The 24713-nt window shown below is 42.5% G+C and overlaps 1 protein-coding gene across 2 annotated transcripts in view; it reads left to right on the forward strand.

Moving 5' to 3' along the window:
* Positions 1–24713, forward strand: part of grm8a (glutamate receptor, metabotropic 8a) — a 231413-nt gene that overhangs the window by 72491 nt on the left and 134209 nt on the right. For both annotated transcript variants that reach the window (XM_061078314.1, XM_061078323.1), the window contains exon 2: positions 11332–11548. In XM_061078314.1, coding sequence (XP_060934297.1) covers positions 11332–11548 — 217 coding nt within the window. The remainder of the gene's footprint in view (positions 1–11331; positions 11549–24713) is intronic.

Here is a 24713-nt window from a genome sequence, read left to right on the forward strand (position 1 = left end):
TTTGTAAAGATGAATAACTCATCTTCACCTCCTCCCACTATCAATAAATATCCAGTGTTTCCGGGAAATTAACTCTGCCTTCTTGTGTCTATGGCAAAATTTTGAGCGGGTCTGTGCAGTAGTGATCAGGGGATGGGACGACTGTAGAGATGTCCCGGCATCACACACGTTCGACCAATAACAAGTCAGTCTCAGATGTCAATCATGTCGTCTCAACTCATTTTTAAATCGTTGAATAACTAATTAAATCCAAAATTTAACTTGAACTCAGATTAGTCCAATAATAAGCAATCAAAATGACAGTGACCATCTTTGAGATAAAGTTATGTGACTTGTATTTTGAGTTTTCATCCTGGCCCATGTCCCATCTGCTACCATGGAGGAGGCGGGGGTGGCTGGCTGCAGCTGAACGCTTTGGCTTCACTTACAGGAAGTCATCATGTCCTCAATCAGTCACCCAGCGTACACCCTCCGTCTTGTTGAGGCTTGATCAAAGGCTGCAGTGTTTGACCGGCTGACTAATGGCGTCCCTGCAGTCGGACACAGGACATTAGACTGACCAGTGGTTTAGCTTCATCACTCAGTCAGTGACAGGCAGACCCAGGTCCCGCTCTTGCGTTTCAGCCAAAAACACACCTTTCAAATGCAGCTCACGTCCCCAAACTCCCGGACTCCTAACAGAATCTGACAAACATTACTGACTCATTAATTTTTTTTGGCACTCATGTTAAAGAGGACAACACCTCATCAGCAAAAATATTAATAAACATAAACCTCACAAGCTTTTTGGAACTGTGATCTGCTTTCCCGGCCCAGAGTTCGACAGCGGGTCGGCCGGGCAGTCATTAAAAAAATCCTAATCTGAGAATGAATGCAGCTAAAGATTCTTCCTCACAAGACATCCCCTAAAATAGAAATGTATAGAACTCTGTTTCTATCCATCTAAAAGAAATGGAATAATAAACTGTCTCATTCATCTTCATTTAAACCACATTTTATTTGTTGCCTCTCCACAAATGAATTCCACTTTATCGTTATCTTTTAGACGGTTATGATATTGATGTCGTCTGTGCTTATGCTCGAAGACTTAATGGTGCAGCTACGATATCAGCGTGAGTATTGAATGATTCCGATGATTCACTCACACGTTCACCCAAACACGCACGCTCATACTGATACATAATGTAGGATGCAAAGCACGAGCCATTTGAAGTGGCCGCCCGCTGGGCTGATGATGGGTCTCTTGTGAGGGCTTACACACCCATACTGTGAATTGAATCAAAGCACACGCACACAGACACACACATAGACGAACACACGCCCTCTTGATAAAGTGGAGTCAAGCCATTTGTGGGCACTCACCGGTTTGTGTTTCCTCCTGGGGAGATTTGTCGTCCCGGAATCATCCTATAAACACGTCCTTGTGCCAAACGTTTAACCCAAACTTCCTAAATACATGGTTTCTAAAGACTTCCTTCTAATTTGCTGCAAAGTTGTTTTTCATTTGACAGAATTAAAACGCTTCCCATGCAGGTCCGCTGCCATATCGTGTGATGTATGAGGCTCATTTACAAGTGTAACAGTGGGAATATGAGCCTAATGAGCTTGATGACTGGGGAAATACCTGTTGGAAGACTCAGCCGTGCTCTGTGTCATAAAGCTGCACCACTGGCAGGTGTGTCTGTTCCTTTTTTAATGCGAGTGTGTGTGTCTGCCCTTTGGCGACACTTACGAATTAAAAGAGACGGAAATCTGTGTGTGTTTTGAGAGATTTACGACATATGGGGATGCAGTAACGCAGCAGGGCGCAGGGACTCGTACAAGGAAGAGCGAATATGAATGTGGGCAGGTGTCATGTTGACACACACACACACATCTGCCTGTGCACACACACAGTATCAAATATAAGACTCACAATGAAGCACTGTTGGAGAGCACTTTTGTGCCACTGCAGGGAGAGACAAACAGAGGAGAAGCTGCAGGTGGCTGGCTTGCATCAAGTAGTCGGGGGCCTCCTCCTTGTGTGGGTGTACGTGTGCGTTTCGCTGCATACGGGATACAGGTTCGCAGAAGTGATGCAACTGTAGGAGGAATATATTATTCAAATAACAGACAAACAGAGGGAAATGTGTGTGAGAGAGGGAGGGAGAGCGGAGTGAGAGATATTGAAACGAAAGAAGCAGCCGTGAGGGAAGTGAAAGGAGAATTTACAGGTATCTCAGGCCTGGTGTTTTTATGTGTGAGGGATGAAGATGGAGGAGGAGACAATAAAGACGGGAGTGAAAGCAGTAAGAAAGAATCCAAGGCTGTAAAATGAATGGTTTCTCTGTGTAATTGTTTTTTTGTGAGTTAAAATAAGTCATGCAGTTGATTGTTTGGATATATGAGAGGACCTGAGTGAGTACCCCCATCATAAATCCTAATATCTGTTTCCCTCTCATCACAGAAGTGCCCTTAGAAATATGATTTATTTAATGCAGGTCAATGAAAGAAGTGACTCCCCCAATAACTGTACTTCGGTTCTTCATTTAAATGTCCAAAAAAAAGCAGACGTGTTAAATATGTTGTTAAGTTGTGTTATCAAAACTTTACTATGTTCAAACCAAGAGAAATTGGCAATTTTTATTTCAGGTAACATTACATTTTGTAATATAATGGCATCTGTGCTCATTTTTGTTACCTCTGTCTGAACTTTTCCAGTATGAACACAGACCTTGTCAGGACCAGTAGACCTAATGGTTACGGTTCTGCTAAAATGGGAGTGATGGTTAGGTTAAAGGTGGTGTTAGGCATGAATTGGTCAAGGTTAAGGTTAGAGAAAAGGTTGTGGTGAGGCTTACCACAAGGAATGGAAGTCGATAGAAAATCCTGCACAGACACATATGGCTCCATTTGTGAGTGTGTGTGTGCACTTGCCTGCGTTCATGCGTGTGTCTAGCATGTGCTAGAGGGCGATAATTATTGAAGGCTGTAGCCTCAGGTCTGTGCCCTCCCTCCCTCTGGCTTTTCTTTCTTTCCTGATTCTGGCTCACCCCAGTTATATTTTGTGTGTGTGTGAGTGTGTGGCCCAGACTTGAAAACCCCACATATTCTCACAAATACAGCCACTGTGTGTTTGGACTGGTTGTGTGCATTAATCCGTGTGTGTGCGCACCTTTCCTGCCTGTTTGATTCCCACACCTCAACCTCCTGACATGCCCTGTCCCCCGGCCGACCCGGTGACCTTCTCCCAGCAGCAGCAGGTTCAGATTCATCGCTACAATTCAAATCTTTTCCACCTAAGTGGATCCTTTAATAAGGTTCCTCTTGAAATTTAAATCGACTGAGGCGGAGCACTGGTATTACGGCTCCTGCCTCTTCGCCCGAGCATTCTGTGTCACCACGGTTAATTCATTGTCCGCCTGGGCATGATGTACCTGCAGGGCTGTGAAGGGTTCAAAATTAGGTTCCCCTCTGTATTTTCTGTGTTCATGTTCTCTCTGTTACTGTGAACAGAATGTCTGACTCAATGCTAGTACTGTTTGTCTCATGTGGGAACCGGCCTCCTGAACTCTCTGTGACACCATCCACTGCGCAGGTATCCAGTTCTGCAGCTTCGTGGGGATGTTATTCAAAAACGAATATCTTGTCTTTTTTTAAAAAACAGTGGGGCGAGAATCTGAGTCTAGTTCAGCAAGTTAAGAAGGTTAAGCAGTCCTGAAGCAGATCTATAAACAATCAATATCACAAATCTGGTGACTTGTAAAGCAGACCTTGATCCTGTGTCGACTCGATCTCTGGGAGCCACGCCAGCTCTAAGTCGGGCCTTGAAATGCTCCATTAACACGGGGAAAAAAAAAATATATTTCCGTGTTGCCCACCATTTATTCGGAGCCTTGAAAAATGTTTACATAACACATATTCAGCCATTTTTTAACAGTAGCAGGACAATTTTCTTATTGGATTAATAGCCAAGTAATTTTGTACAGACTTTCCTAGAGGGTGTGAACGTTACTGAACTCGGTTTGGTCTCAACAGCCATTGGATACATTTTTGTTTGCTTTCCTGCAAAGCCGATAACTTTCTGAAAAAATGGAGCAGGCAGCATAGGAGTTGGTCTGAATGAGTGAGTTCCGTGGCTTCAGTGGCAAGACATCTGCCGCAGCACTGAGAACCTCCAGGGAATCAATGGCTCCTTGTGACTGTCAGCTCGGCAGCATTGCTCAGTGCCTGGCTCATGGTTGGACCTCCCGAATACACTCACTGTCTCTGGGAAGGCTCTGGAGAATCAATGATTCAGCTCTCCTCAAGTATCCGTGGTTTAAGTTTTTGTGGTGTCGACATATCTGCAGGTGCATCTATTTCCTGGCCGACGCCACCGAGATTGCACACACGGCAATTCAACGCGGCAATTCAATTTTTAGAGATTTATCGAAGTACAGGACGAGAGCTGTGGCCTCGAAGGTGTTAAATGAAACTCCAGTTTGCATTTCAAAAACACAGCCTGTCCACTTCATCTTCCTTTGTCCATATCAGTCCCATCTTCGTCACTTCTCTCCCGGTCATCATCATCATCATCGTTCTGCATCATCGTCTCTTTCTCTCCCTTTTGTTTTTCATCTTCTATCGGTATATAATCTCTCGCCCTTTTCTCAACCTTTCAGCTTCTCCAAACACTTCTGTCCCGCTTTCTACTCACATCTCTCTTTTTCCTCCGAGGAATCTGCATCGCTTTGCCTCCAGCTGCTATTTGTTTTTTTCCATCAATTAACCCGGTATCCTTCATTCATCTTCTTTCTGTCTCCTCTCTTCTCGCTTCCCGTCTTTTTTGCATGAATCCTCTCATAGTTTCTCTCTCAGATGTTCGCTTTTATTTTCACTTTCCAGTCTCCCCTTTTTTATGCTTTGGTTAACTTTCCCTTTCATTCTTTCTCTCTCTCATCCTCCCGTCATGCTCCCCCACTCCTCTCTTCATTCCCTCCCATTAAATGTTCCTCTGCCGTCTTTTCTCATGCCCTGTCTGTTCTGTTGTGTCTCTTCCCTCTTCACTCTCTTCTCTCTCTCTCTCAAAGGGGCTCCCTCTCTACTTCCCTTCGCTCTCTGCCTTTCTTCCATCTCGTCTACCTGGTTTGGTTTGCTTGTCAACAAACGTATTATTCTTTTCTGAACTTCCTGTGATGTGGGGAAGAGACTCGGGCTAAAACCGACACAGTAAAGAGAATATCACTGTTGTTTAGCGGCAATTAGAGGAGCATCTCTGATCCTGAAAGAGCAACAGTGATCTGAGATAGTTGATACTTTCTCTTTTTTGTAGCTGTGCTATTTTTACTTTCCTTTGGATTTTTCTACCAAATGCAACATAATGTTGGAAGTACAGATCATTTTCAGTTTTTTTAATGAAGTGTAAATGTAAGTACTAAGTTAACACCTTCCGTGAATTTGCCGGGGGGGGATTGGCATCTGCATGAGTCTGTTTAAATTGATTAAATAAAGCGTCATTCTGTCTTTCACCTCTTCACATTATGCACACGGGAAAACGTCATTATATTAAGTTACCACGTTAGTTTGTTGTTACATGATCGTGTTCAAATCGTTGTACAATGCAAACAACGATGGTAAGAACAGTCATTTCTTTTGCAGCAGTAGGCAGAGGCCTCTGTCTTCTGTGTTGACGTCACTAGTTTGGTCACGTGTGGTGAAAGATGTGTGATAAAATGCTGAGCTGCAAAAGAGTGGTGTGAGAGGAGCTGAGAAAAATGGGCTTATCTCAAAATCTAAAAAATGTAAACCTAAAATTCTATTTTAGTACTTTTAGATTAGTTTACGTTGTACATGGTTTAGTAGTATGACGCATTTGATGATACTCATCACAGTAAAATACTATTCAAATGATACAAGGTCATTTTGTGGAAAAGTGGCTGCTATGATATGAAATCTGACTTGTAACTTTGAAATGCATTCATTACAATTCCCAATCTGTGCAGTACTGATGACAAGTTTCTGTGGTAGTTGGATCCAATCGGCAAAATGTGAGTAAATCTGGAACAAGAAGGATGGGCAGAGAGACACAGAGGCTGGGGGCCAAAGCGTGAAAGAGGAAAAGAGAGACAGATGGCCCCGGAACGAGATGAGGTGGTTAGACAGAGCGAGACACACCCAACCCTCGGTCCCAACAGTCTCCATCCTGTTAAATTAACTCGGCGAGGTCCCGCTGTGCCCGTCCTCTCCTCGTTTGACACAGACCTGGCTGGCTGCTGGAGGGTTGAGTCACATTTTGAGCAAGTAAACAACTCTCCGGGCTGTCTCCAACCCCGGGGCTCCAGACGGACAGATCGATATACAGTGTGTGCTCCTTCCCTCTCGTCTCAGGGCCCATGCTCTGGTGGCTCAATGAAGATTGTTCCTGCTCGGTCTTGCAAAAAAAACCCCAAAAGATTGGTTATTGTGGCTACAATACTTGTACTTGTGGGTTTTTGTACACTTCAGCATATGTTTAATTACTTTGATCCCTATCATGGATCATGTCCAGCCACTGTTCACTTTACATTGTGTGTGTGTGTGTGTGTGTGTGTGTGTGTGTGCCAGTCCTGCAACGTATCCAATCCTCTCTCTCACTGTTGTGTATGAAAGGTTGTGTATTTGCAGTGGGGTTAATTAGCTTCTGATCACTGCCATCTATCAACCTAATGCTCAGATTCTGGCCCCAGCAGCTCCATAACCGCCAAACACACACATTCTCTGATAATTGTGTGTGTGTGTACTTATGCTATTCACACACACACATACACTATAATATATGATATTAGATATTTAAACATAATGGCCTCTGAGATAAGCTCAAGATCAGTTTGTTATTTCAAAGGCAATATATAACACCATATGACAAGAGGAGAGCAACAATATATATGTATATATTTGTTGATTAGACATTTTATTGATCGATTAGTTTCTTTTGTCTAAAAGAACAGCTTAAAACAGATAACTTTTGCATATTATTATTTAAATGAACATTGCAGATTTGATATTTTTAAGGGAATAATTAATTTCAACTTTATTTTGGTATAAGTTTATTCTGCCTCATGTGTATTATTTTGCTTAAAAGGTTGATATTAGATACATCTGCAGCATCAGTGGTTCGGAGATGTGTACACTTCTCTGTGCTCCTCAAAACTCCTCTCTAAGAAGGAGTTAAACTCGATGGACTGGATTTCCTCGACTTTTGGTCCCCAGCTGGAGAGTCACATACATAAAAGCCACTGGGCTGGATCATTAGATCTTGGTCCAAATCCTAGTGTTAGTTATCTGTTCAGCTCCCCGGTGGGATTCAGTGTGATCTATAGTGTGGGATGAAACTGTTCCCCACTATCACCAGAGTCATTAAGGAATGGAGGGGAATGGAGGGGGGGGGGGGGTACTGTCTATAAAGTGGCAGGCAGTGGAGGCTATTGGTTTATATAAGCCTCACTCCCCCAGAGTTCACTTAGGAGACACAGCTGAGGAATGTAAGTGGCTATAAGGGGTCTTCTTAAGTTTTAGTCAAGAATATGTGTAAAAAAAAAAGATATATCATTAGCCTTCTGGTTTGTATTGATTGTTGTCATGGAAGAAAAAATAAATTAGTTGTGCTCTTTCAGTAGTATTTGCTTGGAGGGAGAAAACACTTCAATTAAGAATGAATCTGTTGTTTTCATAGCCGATGGAGAAGTATTCAGTTTGCATTGTAATCAATTTTGACTAGAAGCAAGATTTAATATCATTGCAAGATTGGCCAATAGGTCATTCGATGGCAGGCGCACGAGGGTTAGTGGAGAATCACAGGGAATAGGAGCCGGTTCGTAGCCGGTTCTCGAGTTGGGGGCGTGCCTGGGAAACCTCAACTGTCCCTTTGGATGTGAAGGAGCAGAGTTTCCTCGATGTCTGAACTCCTCACTTCTAGTTCTAAGACTAAGCCCAGCCACCCTAACCCTAACCCTAACCCTAACCACTCATTACGGCTGCTTGTATCAGAGAGCTTGTTCTTTCTATCACGACTCAGAGCTCATGACCATAGATGAGGCTTGGTTGTGTATATATTAGAACAATTAATTGCACAATTTCATTGTATGTAGATTTGCATAAATGCTTCTCGGCAGAACGCCCAAAGGATTTCACCCAATAGTTGTTGATACATTTTTACACCATTAATATCAACCTGTTTGTGTTGCTGCAGGAAGCATCTCGATCTGAAATGATCCATGAGCCCATTGATGCATCTGTGAGGATGAGAAAGTGATTCTAGTCCTAATTGAAACAGCACACAGCCATATGCGCACTCATCACACTCTTTCATTCTAACCTTCTTTCCCCCTCTCTCTTTCTCTCTCACACACATGCACATATTCATTAGAGCAAATGGAATTAAGGGGATTGGAGGCATAATCTTCTTCCCCAGCGATGTGGGGGGAACCGAGATGTTAATTCCCCGCCTCTAACTGCAGCTCCAGCTCTACTCACTGCGGAAGAGGTTGGATTCGCTCGCAAACTCAAAGCCCATTAATGATTCACGCAGCTGAAATGTCACCAGCCGTCAGACATGTCGGAGTCTCTGTGAAGACGCACGTGTGTCCGGGGAATCTTTGGTTTTGTAACCAGAGAAATTAATTTTTGAAATTTTAAAACAGGCGTGGTTGTTGACGGCACCATTGACTGTTGGTGAATGCGTTTGTGGTTCTCTTGTGTTTCTCCCTCTGCTTTTCGTCCCCTTTCTCGGTAATGATACAGGAAATGCGGCAGGAGGTTGACAATGCGCTGAACACAATTCGTCTCAGCTTCCCAGTTTGGAGCTGCCGAGTGAAATAACAAAAGATCAAAGTGCCAGGTTTACCCAGGTTACAGGGTGACTTCCACATTGCTGTCGTAAACAGACCAATATCTCATATTGCTGCAGCCGTGCGTTCGTTTCCCTTTGAAATGGATATTCACGTATTGAAATGCACATAGAGAGCAAAGGCACAAGTGAAACGGCGCTGTCAAACACACACAACTTAAATACACTTTCATAAGCACATATATACAACCCAACACATGCACACTAGTTGTTTCATAGAGTGTTTGATTTCTTTTTTTGTCTCTCTCCACATCCTCTATGAATTATACATACACGCCCCGGAGTCTGTGACAGTTTCCAGTTATATTCCCCTGACAGAGACCATCCCCAGTCCCCAAGTGTCCCAAACATACACTCACAATAGGTTCACTGAGAGAAATGTTATTTCACAATGAGGAAGAAAAACTACATAGTTTTATCCCAAACTTAAAAATTCATCTATTATCTTTCTTACTAATCCTTGTTTAAAAGGTGTATTTATGTCATTTCGCCTTTTAGTATAAGTGTGAAATGGGGAGAGAGAATGGTAGAAAGACTCACAGCAAAGATCCGAGGCCAGCAACAAATCTGGGGAGCACTGAGAGGTGGGGTACACCTGTACAGGTTGCCAGACCATTACAGAGCAAGAATTCTTCAATTCTCAAATTTGTATGTTTTGGGCCTGTGGGAGGAAGACAGAGTACCCAGATAAAACCCCCTCAGACTCCTGGATGACATGCAAACTCCATAAAGAAAGACTGCTGAACCTTCAGTCTGTAAGGTGAAAGATAAGTGAAATTAACAGTTAACTAAAAGGAGTGCATTGATCATCGTTGCGGAGGTAAAACTATATCAAGACATTATTGCTCATTTTGATACATTTCGTTTTTGCGAGGGCTGCCAGGAATTTTGGGGCTTCAAAGATTTATTGAGGATTTCCAATGAATATCAATCAGATGAAGATGTTGGATGTCGATCATCATGGCAAAACTTCAAAAGAGTTGAGTCAACCAATACATTTTTAGAGAAAAAGCTCCCGAGGCAAAGATGCTTTGTCTTGAGATTCTACTTCTCACCCACTCACCACGATGCTTCAGCACCACCAAAGACGAGCCATTTAAGAAATCCTGCCAGACTCGGCATAGGTCCCTGACCTTTTCAAATGGCAAAGACAAGTGTGGATGGGGGGTGTTGGGGACCTCAGCTGACGCTCAGACAGAAAGAAGACAGTGAGTGATGGGCTTTGGAGACGTTCAAGTCACACATACACACACACACACAAACACACACACACACACACACACACACACACACACACACACACACACACACACACACACACACACATACACACACTGTTTGTCTGAAATGTCCTAATGCAGCACCCACAGAATTTGCTGTGCTCAGCAATTGCAGGCGTTTGTATTTACTTGTGCGCGTGTGTGTGTGAAGACAGACAGCGGACACGCCTTATGTTTGGTTTAGTTTGGCAGCTGAGTCTTGCATCAACTGAATGCTAATAAGTTGTGTGTCCGATAAGATGTCTGTCGTCCATTTGTGTGTGTGGGTCTTAGCTTGCTGTCCCCCTCTGTCAGGGGGAAAATCAATCTGCCTGTCAGCCATATAACACCTTCGGCCTGTAACGCCGCCTAATACCTGTGTGTGTGTGTTTGTGTTCCTGTCCTCTGTCATTCTGTCAAATCCCAGGTCCCTCCATCCCTCCATCCCCCTGCTGTGCCTTTTGTCAGTCTGTCCCTCCCGTCTCGTCCCTGCCGTCTCTTTCGTGTCTTGTCTTCCTACATCACATCTTCCCGTCTCCTACCCCTCGATATGTCGGCTGTGACATGGGCGTTGAAGGATGAATCACACTTTGCATCACCATCATTTACCTTTTCTGTTGCCTCCCTGTCTCTCTGTCAACCCCACATTCAGTTGTCCAATTATTCACCGCTGTTGTTTCTCTCCACCTGCACGTACCCACTTCTTTCACCGACCCGACAAACTGTCTACAGTTGAGTTTCAACTTCCCCCCACATCCTAGAGAATTATTAATCACGGATCCCACGGGGGAGTGAGATGCATTTATAAGCCTTTTCTACATATATGCACACTCCATGGAAATTATGCATGATGAGTGTAATATAGATGAAAAAATTATCGCAGCGTGAAGCACCTATTTTTTTCTTTGTTACTTTTTACTTCTGGTAGCTGAAGAAATTGATTGTGAGGATGAATAGGAAATGAAGGGATTAGTTTAGAAAACAGACCATCCTGCCATCTTACACATTTTGATATGTAGAATGAAAAAGTAAGGAGGTAAGGGGCCAACTCAGCACCGATATGAAAAATAACTGAATATTCTCGCTACACTTGGGTGCACTTCCTCCTCTTCCCTTTCTTGATTAGGGACAACTCTACCTTTACCTAGGCTACCGTCTTTCGTGCTGCATTTTACAAAGCGTCTTTCCTCAATATTCACTCTTTGTTCCTCCTTTTTTCTCTTCCAGATCCCCCAGGTCAGCTACGCCTCCACAGCTCCGGAACTGAGCGACAACACCCGTTATGACTTCTTCTCCCGTGTGGTGCCACCAGACTCCTACCAGGCCCAGGCCATGATGGACATCGTCACGGCGATGGAGTGGAACTACGTGTCCACGCTTGCCTCAGAGGGCAACTACGGCGAGAGCGGCGTGGAGGCCTTCATACAGATCTCCAGAGAAACAGGTAGGAACTTTGTGTCCCTCAGCAGCTCATCGGCGAAGGTGAGAGCGATGAGAACTGGCCAAAACTGTTGTGATTGATGGATGTTGGTTGGTTTGCTCCTGATGGGGAGACCAGTGGTTTTAAGTATGGTTCAGGGGTCCATGGCGTGGCTTCTCAGAACTCCTCAGTAAAATCAGGAGCAATATTCTGAGTATGATGTTGACTTGATTTACTTGCTTGCATTTGAAGAATAATGTTGATACAGGATTTTGACTTTTTTGTTATCTACAAATCCTTCCCTATCTGGTTGTTTAGTACTCTGTGTTGTGGATTTTGAGAAGAAATATAGTGAACTTGTCTTGGAGGCTTTTAGCAGTTCCTCACTTAAAAGTTGTTCAAGCAAACTTTACGACTCTCTCTTCTTCTTTCCTCTGTCTGCCACACTTTCAGAAAAGATTTGCTGTCACTATTCAAGAATTCGAAGGCTGCGCTACCGAGAAGAAATCTGTAAGGAGGCAAGAATAGCATCGGATAAAATAACTATGATGTGATGTTCAGGGCTCACTTTGGAATATGATCCATGATCAGGGGCTTTTGCCTGTAATTTCAGAGCTGAAGCAAGAAGAAGAGTGGAAAACTGTTATTTAAATCTCAGGGGGCAGTCTTCTGGTGAATTGCAGTCTGGAGATTATAGAGCTGTGAGTGAGCTGAGACAAAGGGTTATCAGCTCTTATATAAACGTAAAGTTAATGTCAACATTTTGCAATGTCAACGGTTCATGTTCAATCCATTCACTGTACATATTCTCTCCCTGCATATATCTCTTCCTGTCTTTATACTGTATATATATTAGTTTAATTAAATTCATATATTTCTATGCCTTACATATTTTTTTGTATTGCATGTTACGTGCTGATCTCTATTTGACTCTCGCTGCTGTAATACTGGAAATTTCCCAATCGTGGGACTTATAGAGGATTATCTTATCTTATCTTAACATATTTTCTTGCCATGTGTATTATACATGACTGCAAAGCCACATGACTGCTCCTCAGAAGTGAAGCCAAAGTGTCTAAAGCTCCCCCTGGTGGCTGGCTTCAGTATAAGTTATAAACCCGACCTCCTCCATGTTAGCAGATGGGACTTGGACCAAACTAAAAAGTCACAAGTAAACATCAAATATATTTTTCTTGATTATGGTTTCTGTCATTTTGGTTTCCTTCAATGTGTACTCATGTTTGGTTTTAATTACTTATTGGATGCTCTTAAAACAAGGTGAAACATCATGATTGACAGCTGAGACCGAATTGTGATTGGTCGAGCCTGTTCATCATTGGCCCCTTAAAGGTGGATATGCATTATCCATCTTTACATGCAGATGCAGATGCACATATTGGTGACAAATTGAAGTAGAAAGTGTTGAGCCACCACGAGTCTCAACCACAGCTGTAAAGCACTGTGGCATAGATTCTGCAGCTTTACTGGAGGGGTATAAAACAATTTTTCCCAGAATACATTCCCTCATTTGTTGTTTTGATGATGATGCAGAGCACCTTCTTATTCTTTGTCTTCTTCTTTTTTAAATAGCACTTCTGAAAATGCTGAACTTACTCAGCTGATAACAGCTGTGGGTGAAAAACTTTTCATATGACACAGCAGGAAATTGAAACACAGTTCTGATGCAGCTGGACGCCACCATTTGAAATAGGCCCGTATCTGAAAGAACGAGCAGGCGCACACAGTCGGCACGACACCAAACTAAGCTGCAAGATTAAAGTGGAATAACCTGGGAAAATTGAAAATATGACTTAACATGCTGGGACAAATTCTGTGAAGGACATGAAATATGACTTTCTGCACAAAAGCATCTGACTTTGCTCATTCATACAGATTTGTCCTCTACCCCCTGGTTATGAATGGACAAACAATGGCTAATACGCTGATGTCGAGACAACAACACAAATAGTAAATGTTCAACAATCATTGTATTATTAGGACGCACAGCAGTGGGAGCAAAAAGTAATAAATTACACTTGAGTAAATGAGAGTGACAGCAACACAGCAGTGGAGAGAAAACACTGAGGGAGGATCACTCGTCTGTTTTGATGGGAGACTTATAAGCGCGGTCCCGGTGGTCCTGGGAGCGGCAAGTGTGGGTGAACGCAGCCTCAAATCAGTTTATGAAATACTCCAAGTGATGTTGACAGATAAAAAAGCTGTCAGTTTCCCCTGTTTATGCCACTAATGTTTGTTGAGAACGCATCACTCCGGATTTCTGACAAATATTTACAGACTAACAGACAAGTAAAGAATCCAGTTTAGGGCGGATCAGACAAGGGCTATTTTGGCCGCTGTGGGTCGATGCTTTACTCTCGTCTTCTTTCTTTCTTTCTTTTTTCCCCCCTGCATTGTTTGTGTGTTGATGCAGAGACGACAGCTCTTTGTTGGTCTGTGCCACCGTCCGTTGGTCCGTCTCGGGCTCTGTGCGTGTCGGGAGCCAGCTCACCCGGGGCCGTGTGCTGTGACCGTCCGCACATAGATGTTAACTGCGGCATCAGATCAGTGTGTGCGTGCCACTGTGAAAGGGTAAAGCCGTCCCCAGCAGTGTGTGTGTGTGTGGTGTTCTGGGACTCGGCAGATCGGCCACTGTGTGTCTGTGCGTGTAAGTGTGTGTGTGTTTGGGACGGCTACATGCTGTGACAGCAGTCAGTTGTTTACTCTGTCGCTCTGCAGATGTGGGCAGAAGCAAGAAGATGAAGGGATGAGAGAGTGATGATAGAGGCTGGTCAAAATGAGGGCTGAGCCATGGTGAGACGTGGGTGTGTGTGTGTCGGAGAAAGAGCCAGGGGAAGACGCAGACGAATGGGACAAGGTAGCAGGGACAGCGACAGAATAATGATAGGGTTCCTAATAAAGATTCACATCACTACCTACCACTGCAACACACACCTACACACTTACTGTACGTATGCATGCTCCCACCCCACACACTCACAGATGCACACATGTGGACATACTGTATGTATACTGCCACACTTTTGTGTGCATTTTGGACACACACAGAAATGCAGGGAGCCACAGGGAATTGCTCCGTGATTGCAGTGTAATGATTGCAGCTTACAAGGCGCTCTGCATACTGATAACCGAACATCCATATTAATTGGTGTGTAATCGTTCGCTGATGATTCTTGACAATGTGTGTGTGCGCAGACTCGGAGTGTGAGTGTGCATATTAATCAAAAAGTTCCACACAATAGGTGCTGGAACCTTGTTAGCACGAGTCAGTGGGATACGGGGAGTGTGAGTGGCTACTTACAGAGCAGGTTTAAATCTGCCCAGTCATGCCTCCCTGTGCATTTTCTTATTTAATACACTGACAATGTTAAATATTTACTCCTCCAGTTCTACCTGCGAAACCGAATATGTCCCACTTTCCGTTTGCTGTCTGCTCCACAGATGCTGTGTGACTCCTCTCCCAGGAGGAATTATGTAGGAAATTCTGCAAAACTAATTTTTCAGCCAAGTCCGCGTGGTAGTCAGCAAAATGTTTCTTGGTTTCGAAAGGACCTGCTTCAGGGACAACTTTAAATAACTTTAGATTTGAGGCTGCAGCAGTGGATGGAGGAAAACTCCAGATGCTGCTGTTAGAGACACTAACCTCCACATTATTGCTGAGCTAAATAATCAGTACACTGCTTCTAGGGATGTTGCTTTTTTTCCAGAAATCAATTTCTAACAAGTATTACAAGGTGGATCAGGAGACAAACTACTTCAGAGAGTCTGGTGCTGTTCGGCTGTATATTTAAACTGGTCATTACAGTTCAGCTGCTTCTCTAAGGAGAAATGGAAATGTTGCTTCTTAGACTCTGGTGGGTGGCTGCACTATTGGTCATTAACCCGCCTCCTCCATGTTAATGAATGGGACAAGGACAATACATAAAAAGTCACAATACATGTCAAATACATTTTGCTCAAAGATGGTTTCTGTCAATTCAGTTATTGCTTTTATCAGAATGATGTGTGTTCAAGTGTAATATTCTGGTATGTTTGGTTTAAATTTGTTTTTCAATCTTATGAAACTGTGCGTAAATATCATGATTGACAACTGCAACTGGCTCACGATTGGTCGATTACATGTATGGGTGGGACCTTGCCGAACCTTTAGCATGTTAGTAGATTGTTTGTCTTCTTTACAGGTGTGACAAATAGTTGTTGTTTCTGTGGAATTATAATGATACTATTTCAACAAATAAGCAGGTCCTTCAGGATAATGAAATTTTGTGGCATAAGTTAGACAAAAGTATCTGTAATGTGAAATCCCTCACAACCACCTCTGCAATACTGCAGTGGAATACAAGTTTTAATATAAACTTAATAAAAATGTATCTATAGTTGAATTGATGTAGTTTCACTAACGCTGCAGCTTTTCCAGAGTTTTTGCTCCAAAAGCCTCTTTATCCTGCATAATAAACAGACTAGTGCTAAAATATTTGTGCAGTTTGCTCAGCCATGCCCTGAGCCTGAAATACATTCACCACGACTTTTCCAGTGTGTGTTGTCACCCCAAGCAACAGCTTTCCAGTCATGCAGAACCAGAAGCAGACACAGCTCAGTGAGCATGGGCCAAATGCGTTTACTCATCATTAGTAAATGTTCACAGGCCGGGTCCATGGTGAACATCGTTTTTTTTTTTTATTGCTTTTGCACACAATAACGTTAACGTAGCCCAGCGTTCAAAGGTTAATAAGCAAATAATGCAGAGGTCAACTTATGGAGGGGACATTTGTCAGGGAGTGACTTCAAAGGGCCGACATGAAGGTAGCGCTCCATTTCTGTTGGTGAAATATCCATCATGTCGTATTTTACATCAAAGACACGAGCAGGAATGAGAAATCTCCTTTTCCCAAAACGCCCCATTGATTCCACGAGAGGACGTTTTTACGATTTCCCGTTTTTTTTCCCCCCCACAGTGGAGCCCGAGGTCAGCAGCAGACCACCGAGTCTTGACCTAGCCATGTTTCATCCTATTGTTGAGTTAATGGAAGTTTAACCAGTCAGGTGCTCGAAGGGCGGTCTCCCTTTGTACCCCTCCGCCCCGCTGAGGACGCACTCTGTGGAAACGGCAGCATACTGTGGCGAATCATGTCTACATCCTCCTGTATTGAATGGCGTTTCCGAGCATATGGATCGCTGTGCCTTAAAAAACGAAAGGTGGCTGTGAACTCTCCGAAGACGGAAAACATGTTTCAAATCAAGTCACGGCCCACTTCTCTCCTTCCAGTACCCTTCCTCCCTTCCCAGTGGAAACCATCTGGGATAAACACACTGCAGACAGAGAGAGGATGTGTGTGTGTGTGCAGGTCTGAAAGGGAATTCATGTCAATGAGCGAGAGACCATGGCTGAATCTGTGTGAATGCAGCGGCTCAGAGCAGCCACCTCGTCCCTGACACTGGCCGCTCCACACAAGCTCTGGAAGGCGGTAATGAAGAAGGGAGGAGAACGAGCAGGAGAAGAGAGAAAAAAGGGGCCAGAGAGAAAATAATTAAACGGTTATCTCCAGATTCATTTAATTAGTTCCCTGGCTCTAAACTAATCTTCTGCCTTTTTGCTTAGCTTTGCCTCTTTAGTTGGCTTTCAGTCCACTCTCGCCCTCCACAATGGAGGCGGCTCGTGTCATTATTCAAGTCTTGTTACTGACTTACTTTGTTTTGATTCAATGAAGTGGAATTACAGTTTAATTGAAATGCATTGTGATGCAAATTACATGTTAAAGTATGTATTTTTATTCATGAGGAGCGAGTAAGTAAAGCTTCGACACAGCTGGAGAACAAGGCTTACTATATAATGATATCAGGATATGAATTTAATTATACTACATAACGACTTACGTTAGGAATGTATGAAATGATACTTAAATAACTTATTTGTGCTAAAATACAAAGAGAGAGATGTGTTTTATATTAAGGGGTTGGACATAATGTCGATCCCGATATATATTCTCACCCTGACTCATGAGATATGATTATTTATGTTAGCACCAAATATCGATATTTAGTTAAATATCATTTTGTTTATGGTTATTTTATATTGGAATGACTACTCATATGGACATTGACACGTGACTGTGTTTGTAAAAAAAATTGAGGAAGAATGGATACAATTTCAGGCAGGATTTTGTTAATCGTTTCATCTCAGTTTGCGTGAAACTGAAACAAAATTGCACTGAATAAATACACAAATCCTGCAACCTCTTTACAGCATTGTGTATTCTTTTCTTTGGTCTTGCAATTTATGGATTATCGCAGAATCGCTCTATCACGACATTATCGTCAACGTGGGCCATGTATTGCATATCTTATCATGAGTTACCCTGCATTCCCCACCCTTATCTTACATATTATAAGACTTCTTGAATGTAACACACACACACACACAAAGATTCTCAAGAAGTAGATTCACACCGCACACAACCAAACTCTCTGCAACTCACTCAACTGACAATGTGCGTCCCCCGGGTGGATTTAGCTCTCTGCTTCTCGTCCTTGATTTCACACACAAGGAGTGCAAACATCAGCCCATCCATTTGTAACTAATTACACCAGCCTTGGTTTTCATCCCAAGGTGAAGCCGTCTTTGTTGTCTCCATGAAAGGCCTCAATCTCTCGGTAGCTTGTAGCCTTGTCTGTGCTGTTGGCTCGCGGTCGGCTGATCCTCGTAAATCTGAGACCTTGTGTTTGTAAAGCCTCCATATATGTATTTGTTGTTTGTTATTGTTGCTCGGAACGAAAAGGTTTACCAAACAGTGTTTGCTTCCATAGTCTGTGTGAAAATTAATTTTGGTTTCACCGTAAAATATCTTCGAGTGCTCGTGATTACTAAAAGACAAAGTCTCCAGATTCTATTATAATCCATCTGATGTGAGCCATATTTTGCCAATCTGTCACCTGGGTGGAATTGACAACACCTATTAGGAGTTAACAGCTCTCTGCGGATGGCATTAGTTTTGCCAGAGGACATCTAGAGATGGTAATTATTTCCTGTGCAGCTCTGTGATTTTTTCCTCTCATCCAGCTGAAATGGACATTATTTTCCCCAGCTGCCCCAGTACGAAGTCAGAAATTACCGACTGATTTCCCCCGAAAACTTGCAGGGTTTGCCTGGGATGCTATTTTTTCTCCAAAGCGCCTCAGTGTGCTCAGCTACGTCTCAGTGATTACTAGTGTCTGGAAAATCTACAAATAATTAGATTTGCCTCATACAGAGCAGATTTGCCGATGTGCAGTATGTTACGTACTTAAGGGTCTGAGGCTGGAAACATCAGATTGTCTTGTTAGAGTGGAGTACACCAGCTGGTAAGAGACAGGGCAACACATACTTCTGGCTTCATGCTTTTTTTACAGTGTTCACTGTTCACCACACTGAAATGGACTTTTTTAACTATGTTGTGTTGTTCCACTGACACAGGGTCCTCGTATACCCTTATGACCAGGATCCAAAATAAACTTTTTCTCTCACCCGCCGAGCTTGGTGATGAATAAATAATAATAAAGCCAAAACATATATATTTGGTTTCAATATTTTATTCAGAAGATAAGTTAAGATTCTTCTTTAATAGTCCCACTATAGGTACCTTGTTACACACAGAGTAAGGGTAATAAATAAGTAATGTTTCAATAAAAGTGTTTTTATTTATAAAGCACTTTTAGAAAAGTAGATTAAAAAGTCCTGAAATCATATAAAAAAAGAAATGAGTCCACTATTTTCTCTCGATGTTTTCATTTGGGCAGCTCAGTAAGTCGAGCGGATTGTCCACCAACCGGAAGCACATTCGTTTAATCCCAGTATCCTCCAGTCTGCATTCTGAAGTGCTCTTGGGCAAGATGCTGAACCCTAAATTGCTCTACGAGTGGTCGATAACACTTGTCAGGTAAATAAGGATAAATATTGCCACATTGCTTTAAATTTGCCTGATGAAAGTTTTCATCACCCATATTCGCCTTTCATGTCCCAACTCTACCTCAAAGTCAGACTCGCCTGTAAATGGCACCTTTTAAATAAAAAAAAATGGGGTTCAGACTCTCGTAGTGTTTTAATAAATAACATTTACCCATCTGTGTGACAGGTAGTCTTTAGAGATTTACTCAGCATCTACCTACATTCGGCGCTTGGCAGGTGTTTATTTAGGACCCTCCTTAAGACGGAGCAAGAGAGGATCCTAGGCAGAGCTTAATGGACAGAGTGAAAGGTGTGTGTGTGTTTGTGTGCTTCCGTTTGCAATCTTTTCTGTCTCCATTTGGCCCCTTTGATTCCACCAAGAGATTGAGGAGGAAACAAAAAACTCATTTCATTTCAGTGATATTACGTTACCAGTAGGTACATAGGTGTGTTTTTGTTTCTCTCTTTGTGTGTTTACCGCTTATCTCTTCAACTACATGTTTGTTTTTCTCCATGATATTTATTTTTACTTTTTAACCTTCTGTGTGTTTATGTGAGAGTGTGTCAGTGCATGGTTGCGTGCTGTCTCAGAGTCCGTGTGCATTTCTGGGAGTGGGAATCTGCCTGCACAACTTAAAAGCACTTTCAAGCCTCTTCACCGTTCTGCTCCACTAACTTAAGGTTTTTTCTCTCCCTCAATTTTTCATCCCTGTCTGTAGAAGAGCTCTGGGGGTCACAGTTAAACTAAATGACAGCGCTGCAAAAGATGACTACTTGTTTGGCTTTGAAATCTCAAGGTGCTTTGAGAGTTCTGCCCTAAGAGCCCCAACCCCAAAATACATCTCCCTGTAAAAATAGGAGGGTGTGGATAAACAGACAAAGGATTGAATATGGGTTTTAAATCCTGCTGTCAAACTGATAGACCACGCTATTGCAAACAGAGAGGAACGGAAAAACCAGTCATCAGCACAACAATATCACCTATGTATGACCAGTCATGCAAATGTTAAGTTTGCATGAAATTGAACTGAAATAATAATAAAACCCGTCTGGTGTACCATGGCAGAAAATAGAAAGGATGCATGATGGGATTACAGACAGAGATAAATGTATGGTTTCCAATTAAAGAAGTGTTTGCATATCAACAGTATGCAAATATACTGGGGAAGGTTAAACTCCATCACAATAATTAAAGCCTATCTAATGTCAGTTTAAGTAAACTTCACGTCCTTTCATTTAAAACGACCTGTTTCAACGCATCTGTTTAACGGAAAAAAAGCCCAGTCACCATTGTACAAACTGTCACAGGGATGATTTTTGGAGCTTAGCTGCTTTAAGCTCCAAGTGTCATTTGTAGAAAATTAGATTTACAGTCAGCGATCAAAGCAGAACTCAACTTTGATGTTGTCAGCCACTCATGATCACATCCGAAAACAGGCGAGACTGTGGAAAATGAGACTCCTTATTATCACTCAGCAAACAGAGGATGTAAATGAACACAAGCCACGAAAACAAACACAATAATAAACGTAAAATTGATATTACGAAACCTGGCATACCACAACTGTAGCTGGTCTTTTTGAATATTTCTAAATTAAAATGAAAGTAACCCAAGTGTTAAAAAGTCTTGCTTTACAGTCCTTCATCAAGGTCTAAACACAGAGCTAGAAACCTTAACCCTGAGGAACCATACCACTTCATTATTTATTTTAAAGGTAGTTGCATGGCCTGAATAGCAAAAACAAAATGTTCAAGTTAAATGCACAGGTGCTGAAGTAATTGAGTCATTTATGATTTTTTTTTTTTGTCTCCCCTTAAACTCAAAGAAGCCTTATGCCTAAGACCATGTTACATCATCACACCTTTACATCAGAGGTAGTTACAGGGTTGTAACGCTATTTGTTTCCGTACAGTAGCTGAAGAAAGCCTACACCCCATCGAATGACATTTAAATCTGCTGTATCATGATTTATATTTGGATCTGCACCAAACTGCAAACACTCACAGCCGTGATTTCCCCTTACTGTGACAATTTTTTTTCTCATCAAGATCCATTAATTATTTTGTGAGAAATTGATCAAAATGTCAAGAAAACACCCCATCTTAAAGTGTTGAAGAAAATGATTACAAATTCCTGCATGTTTCCCTGTTTATGGATCTGTACCAACATTTAATGAGTTCTTTTTTGGCCGACCCTCGTCCCTCCGACAAGTTTTATGGAAATCTGCTCAGTAGTTTTTGCAAAGTTCAAAACTGGACGGACAAAACACTCAATTTGCATTAGTGAAATAATCTCAAGGTCACTGTGTAGGTCACCAGTGGCTATCGTCGGTTTTTGTTTAAATGCATCATATCTGACCAAACTTTTAATGGCTTCAAACTGCTCTCAACTTGTGACACATCAACCAAGCAGTTCTTGGATGATTGTAGATTGATGAGAGAGGCTTGAATACACTTTTAGTTTGCAGACTTAGTTCGACTTTGAGATGATCTCTCTGTTTTCTGGTAAGAACATCGATGAGCTGAGGCTCTTGAACTAGACCAGACGAGGCTGAATGCACGAGGCCACATGGACAAAATGAGTCCTGCTGTCTTCCGCCTGGCATCACTGGCGATGGAGCGCTGGCCGATGAACTTCCTTTGGATGTCTTTCATTTCTCTCTGCTTTGCTGCTAATGAATCAAACTCTGGGAACTGCACACGTATGTGCATGGACTTCCACTCGTATATAGTACACACTCCTCCACACACAACCCCACGTAGACACACTGGCTGACAGGCTTATTGCGGGCGAGCTGGCAGAGGCTGATTAGCTGGGAGTCAATGGGGGAGAATTACAACTCTTGCAGCACTTCGATTTCATTGTTGCTTCGACAACGATCCATGTCAGATTGCTTGACTGCCGGGATGCGAGAAGAGTAATCGGTGCTCTCCATCTGTCGCCTTTGTCTATTTCTCTCAACCCTGTCTCTCTGATTCTTTCTCTTTTGTTCCTCTGTGTTATCTAGTCTCTTTCTTCACTCTCTCGCTCCCTAATTGTTCTGCCATCCTCCGCCCTGTTCGCGATACCTTTCCCGGGTCGGCGCAACAAGCTTGTTGGGCTTCGAGTGGCAAAAGTGTTGGAGACATGCCCCTGTACTTTTCTTCAATCTGTATAATTCCTTCTCGTCTGTCCCTGTTCACCCTCTCTCCTGTTGCTTTCGTCTTGCTCTGTTCATCTTGACTACCCCGGCCCTTGACGTCTTTCTGTCTCTGTTCCCAAGACTTGAAAGGCAAACATCCTCGCACTGGTACTGCAGTGAAATTACAAATAGAATTTCATGGATTTACAAGAAGTGATGTTTATTTTAACATTTCATTTTTTTGAGAACACCAGTGAAAGAAATGGAAGAGCTACACCAGAAAACTCGAGAGCAGACGGTATACATTTCCGCTGCGGGGCCTCCATCCTTCGTCTTTGACAACTTATTTCTTGCACTCAAAGTTCTACTTCAGTTTCGTGTTCAACAGTGTCCAAGTATTCGGGGAGGATGTCGAAGCCCAGGTGAATCAACTAATGCAGCAAGATTTGAATTTATATGGACTGTAAGTCTGTAAAAATGATACAGCGAACTGAGAGTTAAAGGAGAGCTGAACACAGAATTACAGACACACAAAAACAAATGAGTGCGTCGACACACTTTTCCCTCACAATCTCCTAAAGGAAAACCGCACTCCCTTCATCTGATGCAATTCACTCTGAGCCTTACTTCCTCCAAAGTAGTGTCTCAGACTTTAAGTTCTTTATTTCTTTGACACAATCCCTTGTATGAAAGGCCTGTGCTTCCATTACAGTGCATGCTCCCATATTTACATCTAAATGACTGTTGATGGTGACAGAGTTAGTCGAGCCAATTACACAACAGAGCCGGCAGGGGAACTACACAAATGACGGGTAATCACAGGAGGGTTGCAGGCATTTCCAACAAATGCAGCTGCGCCTCGGTAGTTTGAGTCTGCGAGTAATTTATTCCTTCCCCGCCATCACGAAACCACGGATTTAAAAGTTTCACCACTTACCCGAGCCTTCCCCAATTTTGTATATCCAGAAAGAAACTGCTATTATTCAAAAAAGGAAAGGGGAATTTATGCAGGCTTAGACACAGTCTTACATATTTCCTTACTTCGTCTCCGTTGCCTCTGTTTGTATTCCCCTTGATGCCTTCGTGTTTTTCATTACATTGCATGTGTATGTTTCCTGGTTCTATTATGTGTGTGTCTAATTTGTCTTGTGTGAAGCACTGGCTGTGTCTGCATCTCTTTTTTTCTGTCTCACTGCACTGGAGGTGATAAATATGGTATATATACACAAATACATTAAATATATACATTAACTTTCTTGTGAACATGATATGTGGAGAACACATTGAGGGACTTTCTTCAGATGAAGTGCGACCGTTTAGTTGGACTGAAGATTAAACAATTTTGTGGTCTAAGGTCATGTTAACAGTTTTTTGCCTCATGAACGGGTTAGCTCAAGATCGCCTTGAGAGAATCCCTTTCAATTTGGTATAAAGATTATATTTCCGGGATTCCCCTAATCTGAATCGTTAAAATTAAAATGTTTGTCAACTGAACTGGATAAACATAAAAGCACATAGTCATACTTCCAATCATACCTCTTTTAACCATATTTAAAGTTTTCTGTATATATCTCCTGAGAGTGGTGGTCATATGCCTTATCTAATTGTCAGATAACAAAAATGGGAATTTATTTGACATAAATTCATGCAGTGTTATCGCCACTTATTTATAGAGCTTGTTCTCACTTGTTCAGTAACTTCCCATTTGAGTAATATGTGGAGAAATGTTGTTGAGCCTTAGCAGCCGGTGGCGGCGCCTGAAAAAGATATTCATAGGCGTGTTCGCAGTGTATGTACACACACGGGCATCAAAGGGCTGAGACGTTGATGAGAAAACTCACACTGGAAAAATGTTGCACTTTCAATACTTGATGTGAGTGTGAACATGTCGGTGATGAATTCACTGCCGCAAACTTAAAATACCGTCTGTTTAATGTGATGACAGAGAGAGATGCTGGCAGCGGCGGAGTGAGAGAGGAGCCCAGACAAGATGGAGGGGGAAGGATGAGAGGGAAAGTGTCTGAGAGAAGAAAAGATTAGATGAATGAAGTGAGGGGGAATGAAGATGAATGGAGTTCAGAGCTGAGGGGGACCGTAAAATGGAGAAGAAAGTCTTTAATGACAAAAC

The sequence above is a fragment of the Limanda limanda genome, chromosome 1 (genome assembly GCF_963576545.1).
Source record: "Limanda limanda chromosome 1, fLimLim1.1, whole genome shotgun sequence".
Taxonomy (NCBI): domain Eukaryota; kingdom Metazoa; phylum Chordata; class Actinopteri; order Pleuronectiformes; family Pleuronectidae; genus Limanda; species Limanda limanda.